The 17,648-nt window shown below is 45.6% G+C and overlaps 1 protein-coding gene across 1 annotated transcript in view; it reads left to right on the forward strand.

Moving 5' to 3' along the window:
- Positions 1-17,648, forward strand: part of LOC134909108 (serotransferrin-B-like) — a 77,750-nt gene that overhangs the window by 23,334 nt on the left and 36,768 nt on the right. The window contains exons 4-7 of the mRNA XM_063915545.1: positions 4,883-5,059; positions 8,135-8,273; positions 16,993-17,048; positions 17,247-17,410. Coding sequence (XP_063771615.1) covers positions 4,883-5,059; positions 8,135-8,273; positions 16,993-17,048; positions 17,247-17,410 — 536 coding nt within the window. The remainder of the gene's footprint in view (positions 1-4,882; positions 5,060-8,134; positions 8,274-16,992; positions 17,049-17,246; positions 17,411-17,648) is intronic.

Genomic DNA, 17,648 nt, shown 5'->3' on the forward strand with positions numbered 1-17,648 from the left:
AGCATCCTCAATGTCTGTCACCATCTTTACTTTTACAGCTTATCCCCACATTTGCCAAGGGTGCAGAAGTGGTGGAAGGAGGCTTCTCTACAAGTACATGTTAAGAATGTTAGATTCACACACAGCTAATGTGGACACCCTGATTTTCCTCAGGGATTTGTGAACACTCAGTTTGTTCTTCAGCAAGAAACAGTAAATGTATTGAAAAAGCGGGATTTGTCAGTTTTAAAGGTGACACCTCTACTAGACTCAGAGCGAGAAGAAGAAGAAGAAGATGGCTGACCGTGTTTGGGCCCAGGCTTCCACAATAGGCATTCTTCTAGTGCATGAAACAGCAGTAGCACTAGCAGGACCACCACTTGCAAACAAAGGCTGCGGCCAGAGCCTTTCCTTGCCACTGTGTGTAGTGTATGGCATGTTGCCAATTTTACATTTTTTGGTGGAAACGTTTTCTTTATTTTTAGAGGTAATGTTTTCTTTAACATTGTGAAATATTTAGATTTCAGGTGTCCTTTCTTAATCTTTGTGTTTCCTGGATCACCTTTAGTAGATGCTGAGGTACTATCATGGCTAGCAGCAGCTGCAGCCCTAGTACTGGCTTGCTGCTCCTGCTCTTTAATCAACTGATCCTTACTTCTGTTTTTTTACACACTGCTGTGGCTCACTGTGCTTATATTAATCGTGGCACAATACCTGAAAAACATACACTTTTTTTTTTTTTGTAACACGGTGCCTACACTGAACAGTACAGTGTCTCACAGTGCTGCACTCCACAGCCCTTCACAGTCTGACACAGCCACAGCAGCAGTGCCACAGTAGTGCTTGCACCTCACAGCCCGTCACTGACACAGTCCTTAGTGCTGTAGGCCACAGCCCTTAACTGACAGTCCTTAGTGCTGTAGTCACAGCCCTTCACTGTGTGACACAGCCACTGTACTGCTTTCATCCCACAGCTAATCACTGACACAGACTTAGTGCTACTACCCAGGGACATGCAGTGAGGTTAATGGCTCAGGAGGCACTAGCTAGTACCAGAGACATATTTATACACAATATATGAGCCCAAGGGTTCATGTGGGTATTATACACAGATGCAGCAGTATAAACTCCTGGAAATATCAGAGATGTGCAGAAAAGGTAGGCCAGGGGTGGCACTGCCTGACCTGCTGTAGACTTTTTACTCCAGAGTTTTTACTATAAAAATTATTAGAATAATACAAAGAAGATATTTCTAACATATTTTTTCTATTTTTTATATACTTTATACAGTCAAAACTCTGTCGCAAACATTAGTATGACAGGAAAGGCTCTGCCTCACCTGCCTTACCTTACTTCACATCACTGCAGTGCAGCCCACCCTAACTCTCTGGCGTCCTGGGTGAAATGGCACCCAAATCATGAGGGAGGACATTTACTGAATCCAAAACACGCTAGAGCCGACACAGGGAACATATCATTTTGCCTCATTTTGGAATAGGATCCTGGTGGGAAAACCCCAGCCCGGGCTCAGAAGTACTCGTGTACAGGGGTGTATCTTCCTATTGGCCAGGATGGCACTCACCAGGGGCGCCACTGAGGAGGGGCGCTGTCCAGAGATGCCACCCACGGGCAGTAGGTAGATTCACTTTTAGAGGCAGCAGCAATCCCTCCAACCCTGTGTAGTTCCTCACCAGCAGGGATGCCCAGTAATGATCACGGTATGCAAGCTGCTGGGGGGTGTAGTTTATGTAGAGTTTCTTGTCTGTATTGTGGTGCGGTGCTGGACCCCGGCGCCAATTACAATGGCTGCTGCTGCTGCATTCTTTGATCTTTAATGGGCATCCCTGCTGTTGAGTAACTACACAGGGGTGGGGGGATAGTTGTTGCCTCTAAAAGTGAATCTACCTAAAAGTGCTGCCTTTATTAGTAAAATCAGCATGGGGGCATATGTGTGTCTGGCACTGTGGGGGCATATGTGTCTCTGGCACTGTGGGGGCATACGTGTATCTGGCACTGTGGGGGCATACGTGTATCTGGCACTGTGGGGGCATACGTGTATCTGGCACTGTGGGGGCATTTGAGTGTCTGGCACAACGGGGGTATTTGAGTGTCCGGCACTGTGGGGGCATATGAGTGTCTGGCACTGTAGGGGCATACGAGTGTCTGGCTCGGTGGGGACATGTGTATCTGGCACGGTGGGGGCATATTTGTATCTGGCACTGTGGGGGCATATGTGTATCTGGCACTATACTCGGAGGCATTATGTGTACCTGGCACTGCACTACTGGTGTCATTATGTGTAACGGCACTATACTGGGGGACATTATGTGCATCTGACACTATACTGGGGACATTATGTGTAATGAGAACTACTGTGGGTATTGTGTGTAAGGCTGCTAATTGTGTGTGCGCGCATGTGTAGGGGGTGTGATTATATATTTATATTTTGATATCATAATATATAGAATTGTGAGGCCATGCACACTTTCCCAGGAGCGTGCACGCCTTCCCATATATATATATATATATATATATATATATATGGGCACTACTGTGTGGCATAATGTGTATAAGGGGCACTACTGTGTAGCATAACGTGAATAATGTACATTACTGTGCTGTGTAATGTGAGTAAGGCACACTACTGTGGTGTAATTTGAATTGTGGTACTATTGAGTGGCTACACACTTTTTTGCCACACGTGCCTTCCCTATTTCAAATATAGGAAGGGGGGGACACCAGTCCTTTACTTTGCCAGGGGCGCTCGGACACCTAAATACACCCCTGCTCGTGTATGACAAATTTGTGTGGGTTCGGTTTTCAGAAAACTGATCCTGCGCATCTCTAGATTTTAGTTTACACACATGACAGCTTTGACTCTGATTGTCTCTGAAGTAGTCAGATGACAACTTGAGAGACAGCACCATAACTGCTAAGCTACTCCACAGCGCGGAACATGCTGTGCAGGCTGCAGTTATCAGCTGACACACAGGAATAGAAACCATCCCCGCCGCATAGTGGAAGGGGCGGGTTTAAGACAGGAGGGGTCTCGTATGCAGTCTCCTTGTGCCTCCCCTTCCTCATCAGCATAGAGGTAAGTATAGGCTATGAGTACAGGGAGTGTGGGTTCCCTTGGACACAGGAGCTCGTGTGCACTACATGCCATACCCCCATTAAAGATACGCCCATGCTTAGTAGCCCTACTCCTGTCTGTACAATATACTGGGAATCTATTCCTGCCAGCACTACCATTTGCAGCTTTGTGCATGTGAAATATACACATTATAATGTACAGTGCAATATAAATAATTAGTATTACTCTTTTTTTAAGTCACAATTTATTATGCAAAGTTACAATCAGTTAGGTAATTAATCAAAAATGTTAAATTGATGGTAACTGCCAATGTAAAAATCTAATATTCACAAATATTGGCAGTATTGGCTGTAAAAGCAGGGCCATAACTAGGGATGTTCTAGCAGTGCCATCACACAGGGTGCAGTGCCTTGGTTGTGGCACCGTCACTGTCCCAGCATCTGGCTTGCAGTGTTCCTGCAACAGCCAGTATTGGTGATGCTGTGTCCCCCAGAGCCAGGGGCGTAAGTAGGGAAGTGCGGGTGGTGTGGCCACAATGGGTGGGAAGGCCTGAGGGTGGGATCCATCCGACTCACAGGTCAGCTGCTGTGTGCCACCCACAGAGCTCTGCAAGGACGTGTGGATGCATCCTCCAAATACTCTGAGCATTCTGATGTCAGCCTGTGAGATCAGCGCACTTATTGTTATGCTCTGATCATTCCTTGGGACACCTCTGAGCACGCACCTTAGATGCTTGATGTGATCATCCTGTAGGTAATATTCAGTAGAACTGCCAAGTCAGTGGTGCTGTGATTGTGCACTATTGAAGAAGTGAGTTGCTTTTTCCAAATATACTACAGAAAGGCAGCAGAACCGTACACAAATGGTGTTGAAGCTTCACATAGATGAGACACTGCACCTACAGTAATACCTAATATGTTTCATCACGTGTCACTTGAATCTACCACACTGCAGCCTGTCTCCCTTCTAAGCATAACCAGCCATAGTGCTTTTGGCTTGGTTGTTATAGGAAAAGTTATGTGTTTAGGAATCCCTCTGATTTACTATTACTAGGCTTGGCCAGCCTGGGCTAGTGGAATTACAGAGGCCAGACACAAATTGTGATGGTTCCACCACTATGACCCACCAGCCCCAGGCTAGTTGGCATCTGGGCTAGTTCCCCCGGTGGAGTGGGGCCCTCAAAGAAACATGTTACCCTCCCTTCTGGGCTCAACCAACCCAATTTCCAGTAGCACTAGGGCTCTTCTCCAGATACCCCTGGTTCCTCATGGAACACAGAAGTCTGAGCTATCAGTTAGGAGAAGCGGCAGCATGAGAGGAAGCCACAATACGTCGCTGAACACTGGAGGGACACAGTAGTGTAAGAACAGGGCTAGGGCAGCTGTTTGTTTCACACTGCTTGTTCCCACATTCACCCAGTCACTGTATTCTACAGGCTCACACTACAGCATCACTTCCCTAAAAGAGCTTAACTATTACAGTATACGTGTTGAACTGGTGTCCAGTTTGATATATTAGCATGTTTTATGCATTATCTGATGTTGAAATCTTGAACAATGTTTTAAGCCATTTTTATTGCCTTATGCTTATATGGCTTTTTTACTTTGTGACATTGCACTTTAATGACACAGTCACTAGCGCTCATCAGTTTTATCTCTATGCAAGTCATATTCCTGCTAGATCTGGAAGAAGTACCAGAGCAAAATCTCTTATTGAGTCATGAGTAATAGATATAGATGTTGATAATATTAAATGCACAAAATTATATGATCTGCCCTGACCACTACACTGGGTTACATTGTTTTACAGACACTTGCCATTATGCAGTGGCTGTGGTGAGAAAATCAAGTTCATTTAAGTTTAATGAACTAAAGAACAAGAGATCGTGCCATACTGGAGTAGGACACATCGCTGGCTGGTACACACCGCTGAGAGTTCTTCATGAGAAGAAGCTATTGAACTGGACTGGAGATGAAGTTGAAAGAGGTAAATATGTAATTGACAACCAACTAGAATAAACTATCAAGGGGGAGCTGTAGATGTAGCATATCTAGACTTTAGTAAGGCATTTGACACTGTCCCACATCGCAGACTGCTAAATAAACTTGAAAGCGTGGAGGTGGATTATAAAACAGTTAAATGGATAAGAACCTGGTTGCAGGATAGGAAACAGACAGTTGTAGTTAATGGAGTGCAATCTATGGAGGGAAATGTTACCAGTGGAGTACCCCAGGGATCTGTACTTGGTCCAGTTCTCTTTAATATCTTTGTTGGTGACATTGCAGATGGTATTGAAGGGAAGGTATGCCTTTTTGCAGATGATACAAAGATATGCAACAGGGTAGACACATCGGGAGGGGTAAAACAAATGATTGATGACCTAGGTAGGCTTGAGAAATGGTCAAGAACGTGGCAACTACAGTTTAATGCTAAAAAATGCAAAATCATGCACTTGGGTCTCAAAAACCCAAAGGCTAAATATAGTATCAAGGGTACTATAATGGAAACTACTGAGGAGGAAAGGGATTTAGGAGTCACTATTTCAAGTGACTTGAAGGCAGGAAAGCAATGCAACAAAGCAATGAGAAAGGCAAGTCAGATGCTTGGTTGCATAGGGAGAGGAATCAGTAGTAGGAAAAAAGAAGTGATAATGCCACTGTATAGGTCATTGGTGTGGCCCCATCTGGAATACTGTGTCCAGTTCTGGAGACCATATCTCCAGAAGGATATAAATACATTAGAGAGTGTACAAAGAAGGGCAACTAAAATGGTGCATGGCCTACATCACAAAACGTACCCGGAAAGGCTAAAAGATCTTAACATGTATAGTTTGGAGGAGAGAAGGGAAAGGGGGGACATGATAGAAACTTTCAAATATATCAAGGGTCTTAACAAAGTTCAGGAGGGAAACATTCTTCAAAGGAAGAGAAATATTAGAACTCGAGGACATACACTGAAACTGGAGGGGGGGGAGGTTCAGGGGAAATTTAAGGAAAAATTACTTCACAGAAAGGGTAGTGGATAAGTGGAATAGTCTCCCATCAGAGGTGGTAGAGGCTAAGATTGTAGAGCAATTTAAACATGCTTGGGATAGGCATATGAATATCCTTACAAAGAATTAAGGTTCAAAAAGGGTTGAGATTACCTAAAGGATAAAAAAAAAGGGGCAGACTAGATGGGCCTAGTGGTTCTTATCTGCCGTCAAATTCTATGTTTCTATGTTTCTAAACTAACTACATAAAGTCACATGTGAAAGAACAGCATTGCACAATCTGGGCCCATGGGAAATATGTTGGACCTGAGCTCTACCCTGCTCTCTGTTTCCCTGATTCAGCCTTCCTACTAATCATCCTTTATGCCGCAATACAGACCAACACGGGAGACGGAGGGGCTGGGGGCATGCTGGCAACTCACAGAGCGCTGGACATGCTCCCTCAGTGACGAAGATAGGAGGCATTCGCTTGCAGTCATGGCATTCCCACAAAGTCATCCCCCTTTACTGAGGCCACGCTACTTTTCGGCTGTGCTGTAGCCCCAATTCAGCAATCATAAATATTGGGAGGTGTGGCTTATCCATTGCTGCTCACAGTTTAATCTTTAATGTGACAATATCACATGTTTGATTTTCACTCACTGTAAACTCACTAAACATCGATTTTTCAATCTAAAATCGATCAACGCCATGATGATACGATTGCGTCTCCAAACCCACGGACCACCCGTATTTCAAAACCACGCAGGCTGTTGTGCCGACCTGGCAGAAGGCGCAGCCATCAACTCGGCAAGTACGCATTCATTGAAGATTCAGGCTTTCACATTATGTAAAGGATTGTCTACAAACATTAGACATATATATATTACAATAACACCACTTCAAAGACAACCACTGTTTCCTTGTAAATCATAACCTAGAACATGGTCAACTCCAACACATCTAATATACTGAATTTTTGGGATTACAGCCTGATAAGTGGTGAAAACACACGAGTGGTGTCATAGGGATCAGTGATCACTTTATAGTTGCCTTGAATAAGGTAATTAGTGTTCCGATGTAAACAGACCCTTAACCACTTAACTGGCATGGTCAGATCTCATGCGACTGTGCCGTCCCACCATGTCCCCCCGTTTTTGATGAGGAGATCCGTTCTGCAGATGTGCATAATATAATGTTTAACTATTTAAAAAAATACTTTTTAAACTTTATTAAATAAAATAAATTTTAAAAAACAATGTTATTAACAGTTTTGAAGGGAAAAATCGTCAGTTAAATGGTGTTAAAGGGGTTTTCTACATTAAACATAATGTCTAGTGCATTTTCTCCTGGGACATCCACCATCACTGTGCTTAGCTCACAGGTAGCCATATAACTGCTGGGCACCACTTGCAGCAGAATAGATCCAACGGGATGCAGTCAATTTACTGCCAATCAAAATCCCGACGGTCGAAATCCCGACAGCAATTGACCGACGGTCAAAATCCCGACAAGGTCAAATTCCCGATATGGACAAAATATCGACATTTAAAATACCGACAAGGTCAAAATACTGACATGTAAAATGCCAACAGGTCAAAATGCCGACATATTTTTTTCATTGAAACCGACTTGTTCATACTTTACCAACCCAGTGGACTTGGAGGGGGAATATAATAGTGCCCAAAGCATGGCGAGCGCAGCGAGCCATGCGAGGGGACGCGATACACTTAAATGGTGTCCATGTCAACCTATGTCGACATACACACACAAAAAATGAAAACCGCATGTCGGTATTTTGACCTGTCGGGATTTTGACCTTGTCGGGATTTTGTCCGTCGGTCAATTGCTGTCGGGATTTCGACCGTCGGGATTTTGATTGGAGGTATTTCATACCGATCCCGTTCCAACACAGTTATTCGAAATAACAGCCAATTGCTGATTGGGTCCACATCAAACTAATATAGAGAGAGTTGAGTGTTTGCTAAACATCTCTGGATGCTCATTGCTTTGGATCTTAGTTAAAGAGAATGCAATAAATAAATCAATAGATGGCGTTATTGCTATGACATTACATTTCTACTATTTAGCAGTCTCAAAGTTCTTCTCAGCAAGCTGTGTGCCGGGAGCCACTGAGCCAAGCCTGTGTAAGCAATGTGCAGGGAGACGGAGTAAGAAGTGCAGTCTCAGTAGTGATGAGCCATACTACAGCTCTGATGGAGCGTTCAAGTGAGTACCTAACAACTTCCTACTTTTATAGTGCTTATGGTAAAACGGACTGTATACAGCTACTGTAGCTAGATAGCCAGAGATGTAATGTATACAACTAAGCCACCCAAATAATGTCCTTTTCATATGTATTTCTCTATTCTGCTCCTAAGCAGAGGTATGGTTCAACATCAATCATTTGGAATCAGACCTTTCTGTCTTCCATACTGTAACATGTTTGGGAGATAGTTTACCTATTTGGTGCTGATTGGGCTGGCAATACTGAGTGTTAAGGGCCCTACACACTGGCCAATTTTAGCAATGTTATCGATCAACGATATTATAGTTTGTCGATTTTTTTCATCAACGATTTTTTCCTACACACTGGACGATATCGATGGCCGATTTGGACGATATGAGAGTACATATATCTATATCATCCAAATTGACTTGCATGTATAAACGAGGGTAGATCAACGATCGCGCGGGCCGCGCATCGTTCATCGTTGATGCATATACACTGACCGATATGAACGATATTGTTCATATCTATCATCATTATCGGTAAGTGTGTAGGGCCCTTTAGTGTTGATAAATTTCAGAAGGTAATATTGTGAAGGATGAAGCTGAAGTCCGTGGGTGGGAGAAGGTAGAATAGTGAACGGGGAAGTTGTAGTTGATGAATAGGAAAATGTAAATCCAGACAGTGCAAAGCCTGGTAGGAGAGACGGCCGTATATATTCTGTATAGAAGGGAGGATTGACTTGATCTTTAGCCAAAGTTGCCTACTTTTGAAAAAAAAAAAACATTTCAGGGAGACGGTGAAAGTAACACCTATAAGCTCTGACGCGTACTACTACATATGAGGGCGTGTCATAAAACCAAATTACAATATAAGTGAGCCCCAAAGCAGGTAGTAAGATCTGCTTCTTGATGTAAAGACACTGATACTTTGTGTCACACGCCAGAGGCGGCGTTCACCGCGCTTACCCCTGTGTGCCTGCTGGTAGGTGTTGCGGCCTCCGCCTTCGGTGGTCCACGGGCTCCGGCGTCTGGCTGGCGCGGCTCCCGGCGGTTCCCCGGGGCAGGGGTGCCGCCATGACACCCGGCATCACGTGGGCGGGGAACTGGTGATGTCATCAGACTGTTCCACCAATCCTGCGGAGGCGGAGGATTCAAAGTCAGACGCCGGGCAGAGCCTCGGCGCCTGAGTATCGTCTTTTCCCCTGAAGTGGATGCCAGTGCTCCTGTTCTCGGCGGATCTCTCTGCAGTAATATCCCAGTGTCTCCGGCATTTCCAGGTGTCAGTTGTTGCACAGCTTCCAGCGTTCTCAGCCGCGGCTGGGTTCCACTGCGCTCCAGTCACCAGTGATTCTTGGAGTCAGCGTGGGCTGCAGGTTAAACTCCGCTCTCAAGTTTTGCAAGTTACCAGTGCCTTTAAACACCGCTCTCAAGTTATACAAATCCTCAGCGTCCTTTAACCCTCGCTCTCAAGTTATACAAATCCTCAGTGTCCTTTAACCCTCGCTCTCAAGTTATACAAGTCCTCAGTGTCTTTAACCATCGCAGGGACGTTTTTAGACAATTTGGCTCCCAGTGCGAGATTTCAAAATGCGCCCCCCCCCCCCTCCCATTGCTATAAAAAAAAATTGCGTCCCCCCCCCCATATAGCCAGAAAAAAAGCATGCGCGCGCCGAAGGCGCGCGCGCTCCCGACAAGGCTGTGTGGCCTGATTAAAATGGGCGTGGTCTCATTACAGTGGGCGTAACCTCGTCTGATATCACACCCACCACAGGGGGAAAAAATAAAAATAAAAAAGTCCCCTTTTTACACATTACACCAGGCAAGTGTCCCCATATTACACAGCGCGGCAGGTAGGTGTCCCCATTTACAAAGTGCGGCAGGCAGGTGTCCCCATTTTACAAAGTGCGGCAGGCAGGTGTCCCCATTTTACACAGTACGGTAGGCAGGTGTCCCCATTTAACAAAGTGCGGCAGGCAGATATCCCCATTTTACACAGTACGCAGGCAGGTGTCCCCATTTTACACAGTACGCAGGCAGATATCCCCATTTTACACAGTACGCAGGCAGGTGTCCCCATTTTACACAGTACGCAGGCACGTGCCCCCATTTTACACAGTACGCAGGCAGGTGTCCCCATTTTACACAGTGCGGCAGGTATCCCCATTTTACACAGTGCGGCAGGTGCCCCCATTTTACACAGTGCGGCAGGTATCCCCATTTTACACAGTGCGGCAGGTGTCCCCATTTTACACAGTGCGGCAGGTATCCCCATTTTACACAGTGCGGCAGGTATCCCCATTTTACACAGTGCGGCAGGTGTCCCCATTTTACACAGTGCGGCAGGTGTCCCCATTTTACACAGTGCGGCAGGTATCCCCATTTTACACAGTGCGGCAGGTGTCCCCATTTTACACAGTGCGGCAGGTGCCCCCATTTTACACAGTGCGGAAGGTGTCCCCATTTTACACAGTGCGGCAGGTGTCCCCATTTTACACAGTGCGGCAGGTGCCCCCATTTTACACAGTGCGGCAGGTGCCCCCATTTTACACAGTGCGGCAGGTATCCCCATTTTACACAGTGCGGCAAGTGTCCCCATTTTACACAGTGCGGCAGGTATCCCCATTTTACACAGTGCGGCAGGTATCCCCATTTTACACAATGCGGCAGGTATCCCCATTTTACACAGTGCGGCAAGTGTCCCCATTTTACACAGTGCGGCAACTTCCTACTTTTATAGTGCTTATGGTAAAACGGACTGTATACAGCTACTGTAGCTAGATAGCCAGAGATGTAATGTATACAACTAAGCCACCCAAATAATGTCCTTTTCATATGTATTTCTCTATTCTGCTCCTAAGCAGAGGTATGGTTCAACATCAATCATTTGGAATCAGACCTTTCTGTCTTCCATACTGTAACATGTTTGGGAGATAGTTTACCTATTTGGTGCTGATTGGGCTGGCAATACTGAGTGTTAAGGGCCCTACACACTGGCCAATTTTAGCAATGTTATCGATCAACGATATTATAGTTTGTCGATTTTTTTCATCAACGATTTTTTCCTACACACTGGACGATATCGATGGCCGATTTGGACGATATGAGAGTACATATATCTATATCATCCAAATTGACTTGCATGTATAAACGAGGGTAGATCCCCATTTTACACAGTGCGGCAGGTATCCCCATTTTACACAGTGCGGCAGGTGTCAAGTGGGAGGAGAGAGAGAGAGAGAGAATGAATACTTACAACTTGCCGCTCTTCGGGTCCCACGCGCCGGCCGCCTCCTCCGTCGATGGTTATCTCCAGTCCTCTCCTCCCTCTCTCTTCCCCCCGAGCGCTCCTGCTCGGGGGCGGGGCTTCGCGGAATGACGCGTTTGCGTCATTCCGCGAAGCCCCGCCCCCCGAGCAGGAGCGCTCGGGGGGAGAGAGAGGGAGGAGTAGTCACAAAGTGCCGCGGCGGGCGCCCCGTGCGGTTGCACGGCTCGCCCGCCGCTAGAAACGGCACTGAACCATCGCTCTCAAGTTATACAAGTCCTCAGTGTCTTTAACCATCGCTCTCAAGTTATACAAATCATCAGTGTCTTTAACCCCTGCTCTCAAGTTCTTCAAATCACCAGTGTCTTTAACCACCGCTCTCAAGTTCTTCAAATCACCAGTGTCTTTAACCACCGCTCTCAAGTTCTTCAAATCACCAGTGTCTTTAACCACCGCTCTCAAGTTCTTCAAATCACCAGTGTCTTTAACCACCGCTCTCAAGTTCTTCAAATCATCAGTGTCTTTAACCACCGCTCTCAAGTTCTTCAAATCATCAGTGTCTTTAACCACCGCTCTCAAGTTCTTCAAATTATCAGTGTCTCTAAAACCATCACTCATAAGTTCTTCAGTCACCAGTATCTTTTACCATCACTCACAAGTACTTCCTGGACATTTCTCCATACGTTCCTTCTCTGTTATGTGACATTGTGTTGTCCTTTTCCTACAATAAAGTTCTTCAATAATTTCATCAAGCCTTACTGTCAGAGTCCTGTATGAGGAAGACCTATATCAGGCCATCCCTGTTCCGACCCAACTGTGGTTCCTCTTCCTTACCATCGGAAGAACCCCCGAGTTCACAACACCCCCAACCTAGGTCAGTGACACTTTGCAGGTAGAAAAAAAATCTTAGGGATGTGTGGTCACATGCCACATGGGGCGTGGCCAATGAGAATTTGGGCGTGATACACATGACCCCAATAGTGCAGTGTCATATACACATATGCCCCCAATAGTGCCAGATACACATATGCCCCCCCCCCCCCGGTGCCAGATACCCATATGCCCTCACGGTGCTACATACACCTATGCCCCCATTGTGCCAGATATGCCCCCACAGTGCCAAATACACATGCCCTCATAGTACCAGATACACCTATGCCCCCCCGGTGCCAAATACACATGCCCCCACAGTGTCAAATACACATGCCCCAACAGTGCCAAATACACATGCCTCCACAGTGCCAGATATGCCAGATATGACCCCACAGTGCCAGATATGCCCCCACAGTGCCAGAATGCCCCCACAGTGCCATATGCACATGCCCCCACAGTGCCAGATATGCCCCCACAGTGCCAGAATGCCCCCACCTTGCCAAATAGACATGCCCCCACAGTGCCAGATATGCCTCTACGTTGCCAAGTACACATGCTCACACAGTGCCAGATATGCCTCCATGTTGCCAGATATGTCCCCACATTGCCAAATACACATGCCCCCACAGTGCCAGATATGCCCCCAGCAGAGCAACTCACCATTGTTGCTGCTGCTGTCTGGGGCCGGATGTGCAGTGTGACTGTCGGGGAGAGGAGAGTGCAGCACGCGCCTCTCCTGCCCCCTCAGTCTATTCTCCTCTCCTCCTGTGGCGTTGTCGGCATCCTGTATCTTAGCTCCTGATTGGCTGCCAGTCCGCAAGCTCTGATTGACTGACGAACCGGCGCCAGATCTAAGATACAGGACCAGTGGCGTAAGTTCGTCACAGTTGCCCCGGAGGCAAGTTCATACCAGTTGCCCCCCCCCCCCTTATATTTAGATAAATGTGTGTGTGTGTGTGTGTGTGTGTGTGTGTGTGTGTGTGTGTGTGTGTGTGTGTGTGTGTGTGTGTGTGTGTGGAGTGTTCTGAATTTTTTTTATATTCTGTATATATACATTTCATTGTCTTTTATTTTAAATCACATATTTCTTAGCAGTCATACCCAGGATTAGAACCCACTGACAGCAGACACTTTACTGATTGAGCTATTTGCTCCAGTACAGGAAGCATGAGAATTGTAACTATATGAAGTTACGTGTAATTGTCAGAGACGTAACTTCATATAGTGAAAAGATAGCGGCAGCCATCAATTAACTTACTTCAATGGTGTCACAGAATGGGGGGAGAAGAGCCCCCTATCAGAGCAGGAGCCCGGCGGCAGATGACTCCGTTGCCTCCCAGAGTTCTGCCTCTGTACAGGACACTGACGCCGACACAGGAGGAGGAGAGACCGCCGGTCACCGGAGTCACTGGGCAGGCAGGAGAGGAGAGATGCATGCTGTGCTCTCCTCTCTCCGACATCTGCAAGGAGGCGGTCCGGCGGTACTGTTTGCTGGCTGGGATTTTCTTACTGGTACGCATTACCGCCCCGTACCGCCACACTTGCAGCATTGGTTTTACAAGTAATTCCATATAAGTGGCCACAATAAATCTTATTTAAAAGTGCATGTAGCCATAGGGGATATTGTGCCTTATAACCGATGCAGGGAAATGGCACTGATGATCCCAACTAAATATATATATCTCTGAATTCATTCAGAATATAACATCTACATAATGGGAGTGAGGTGTAATCAGAGAGAGTGCTAGATTCTTCAGGGAGTCTAGGAGATTGATACTATTTTATGGAGTCTCCCTGACAATCAGGAAGAGTTGGCAAGTACAGTATGCCTTTAGCAGAATTGCTGATTGATGAGGCTGCAGTGTTACTGGTCAGTGTTGATGGTGCACTGCCTCCTGTCGTCTGGAACTGGTACTGCAGCAGATCATCACACATCAATAATATACATGAAATTGAATAGCATGTTAAAATAATAAAGCACATATAAAGTGGTAAGAAACATGAAACATGAAAAGGCAAATAACATAAAATAGTTCAAATGATTGATCTAAAGCCCAAGCTGATATAAGTAAGTAATACACTGAACGTCCATTCCATGCTAGAAGAATGTATACTTTTAATCAAGATTGAAAAAAAACTACAATACTTTTACATAGGGCACAGAAATCATAGATGACTTTTTGTATCCATAACAATTTACAGTAGGGCAGGGGTGGCCAACCAGTTAAAGGCAAAGAGCCAGAAAAGATTTGTAGTCAAGAACAAGAGCCACTATTGTGCAAAAATGAGGGCGTGGCCTAGTTGTCACAAACCCACACCCCATTTTTGTGTTCACACCTTTCGGTAAGATGTTTGTAGTAGTGTGACCTTGTGACATAACCCCGTTTTTAGTCATGTTGTACAGTGCCACATACATATAATGCCACATACATATAAAAACGCCAAAAAATGGGTGCCTCCACAGTGCCAGATACATATATGCCTCCACAGTGCCAGATACACATGTCTCCACAGTAGTGCCAGATACACATGCCCCCGCAGTGCCAGATACACATATGCCCCAAAGTGCCAGGTACACATATGCCCCAGAGTGCCAGGTACATATATTCCCCCACAGTGCCAGATACATATATGCCACACAGTGCCAGATACATATATGCCCCCACAGTGCCAGATACACATGTCTCCACAGTGCCAGATACATATATGCCCCCAGTGCCAGATACACATGCCCCCGCAGTGCCAGATACACATATGCAACAAAGCGCTAGGTACACATATGCCCCAGAGTGCCAGGTACATATATGCCCCACAGTGCCAGATACATATATGCCACACAGGACCAGATACATATGCCCCACAGTGCCAGGTACACATATGGCCCCCAGTGCCAAATACATATATGCCCCACAGTGCCAGGTACATATATGTACCCAGTGCCAGATACATATATGTCCCCAGTGCCAGATACACATGCCCACAGTGCCAGATATGCTCCCAGTGCCAGATACACATGTCTCCACAGAGCCAGATACAGATATTCCCCCAGTGCCAGATACACATGTCCCCACAGTGCCAGATATGCCCCCAGTGCCAGATACACATTTCCCTACAGTGCCAGATACAGATATGCCCCCAATGCCAGATACACATGTCCCTACAGTGCCAGCTATGCCCCCAGTGCCAGATACACATGTCCTCACAGTGTCAGCTATGCCCACAGTGCCAGGTACACATGTCCCCACAGTGCCAGCTATGCCCCTAGTGCCAGATACACATGTCCACACAGTGGCAGATACAGATATGCCCCCAGTGAGGTGAGGAGAGCGCAGCGTGCGCCTATCCTGCCCCTCACTCTCTGGTGGCGGTGTCTCTCTTCAATTAGGTGCTGGTCCGTGAGCCTAACAAAGCTTGCGGTCCGGCAGCCAATCAGGAGCCTTAGCTGCCGGTCTGCGAGCTCTGATTGGTTCATGGGCCAGCGCCGAGTTGAAGAGAGACACCGCCATCGGAGAGGCGTGTGTCTGGGACTGTGTCGGGCAGCGGTGGCCAGGAGCTGACCGAGCTGCATGCGGCGGATGAAAGAGCCGTGGGTTGGCCACCGCTGCAGTAGGGGGTGCATTAAGGGGGAGATTTCTTAAATCTTGGAGAGATTAAGTGGAGAACGACAAAAGTGACAACCAATCAGCTTCAAGTTGTCACTTTTCTAGCACAGCCTGTAAAATGACATTTGGGAGCTGATTCATTGGTACTTTATCTCCCTCCAAGGTTTACTAAATCTCCCCCTAAGGGGGGTATGCATTAGCGCTGATCATTTTGCAGCTGTTGAATTCGACTCCATGGCTATTCGCCCATTTTTAAGGCATTTTCAGCAATACCTTTTCACCTTTTTGTTTTAAATGAAAAGCATTGGCAAAAAATGCCTCACAATTGTCGAAAACAGCCAGCAGGTGCAAAAACAAGTGGGTCCGCCTATCCACATGTTTTTCACTCCTGCCCCGTGTTTCGCCTAAGTGAAAAACCGGCCTTGCTATTGCATAGGGCGAAACCCCATTCGCCCTAAAAATAGGGAAAAGCAGCTAATTGCATACCCCCCTAAGTCTTATAATACACAAGTTTTCAAATGACTAAAGTGATAACATCAGAACTCAAGTAGCAAGGCTCTGGGAAAGTATTAACCACAACAAGTAAAAGTTATACTTAATGTACAGTAATTACTGCATACAGTAAAAGTCCAGCAAACAAAGACCGTGCACAGAGAATGATACAATAATTTACATTTCAAAGTGTATAGAAATGGAACAAGTGTCTGTCTAATAACTTGATAAGCCGCAACCATTCAACTCAAGTTCTTAGAAGTGAGTTAAATCCAAATGTGAGGAAACTAATTATAAAACATCATTTCAGCATGATTATTAACATTACTTGTACATCGTATAAGTTCAGATGAAGAGGAAAAATAAAGCTGATCATATTAATCCAGACCAAAAACATCTCAAAATACCAGACCCTCAATACCTTATTTTCTCTAAAATTGAGGTAATTGTACTCTGTTAAATTGTAAAAAATATTTTTTTGTTACAGATGTCTGAGAGACAACAAAGGAGACGTAGCATTTGTGACGCACATGTCCATTCCAGGTAAAGAATACATACTGTACATGTTTTAAAGTTTCTAGAGCAGGTTCACTACAATATATGATAAAAGACTTTTTACCATCCCAAAGCTTCATTTTCACTTTTGCCACTGTCCAAACTACAGTATTACATTATGTCTCAGCAAGGCTATTCACACTCCTAATACTGTAATAATATACAATATATATTAATGTCTTTTAGCTGAGCTCAAAAAGAATTTTCAGCTGTTGTGCCCAGACAATACAAGGAAACCCATTGACAAATACCAGGAGTGCAAGTTGGCTAGAATTCCCACCAATGCTGTGGTGACGAGGAGTTCGGGTGACAAGACTACGGATATCACTGAATTTTTACAGCATGCTCAGGTTGTTACATGATAATTTACTTTTCAGGAGATTCAGATTTTATGTGGGGTCCAGTGCATTCCTTCCTGCAGGAGAAAACATGGAAACACTGACTCCCAAGTACAGCCATCCTATGCCACATTTCCCTTGCGTTGCAAGCACTTGCGAGACAGGGAATCAGAAAGTAACAAAATTTGCTTTTAGAGAGTGTAGTTTTGTCTACTAATTATCACACCTACGTGATAGAGCAATAAATATA

The sequence above is a fragment of the Pseudophryne corroboree genome, chromosome 4 (assembly GCF_028390025.1).
Source record: "Pseudophryne corroboree isolate aPseCor3 chromosome 4, aPseCor3.hap2, whole genome shotgun sequence".
Taxonomy (NCBI): Eukaryota; Metazoa; Chordata; class Amphibia; order Anura; family Myobatrachidae; genus Pseudophryne; species Pseudophryne corroboree.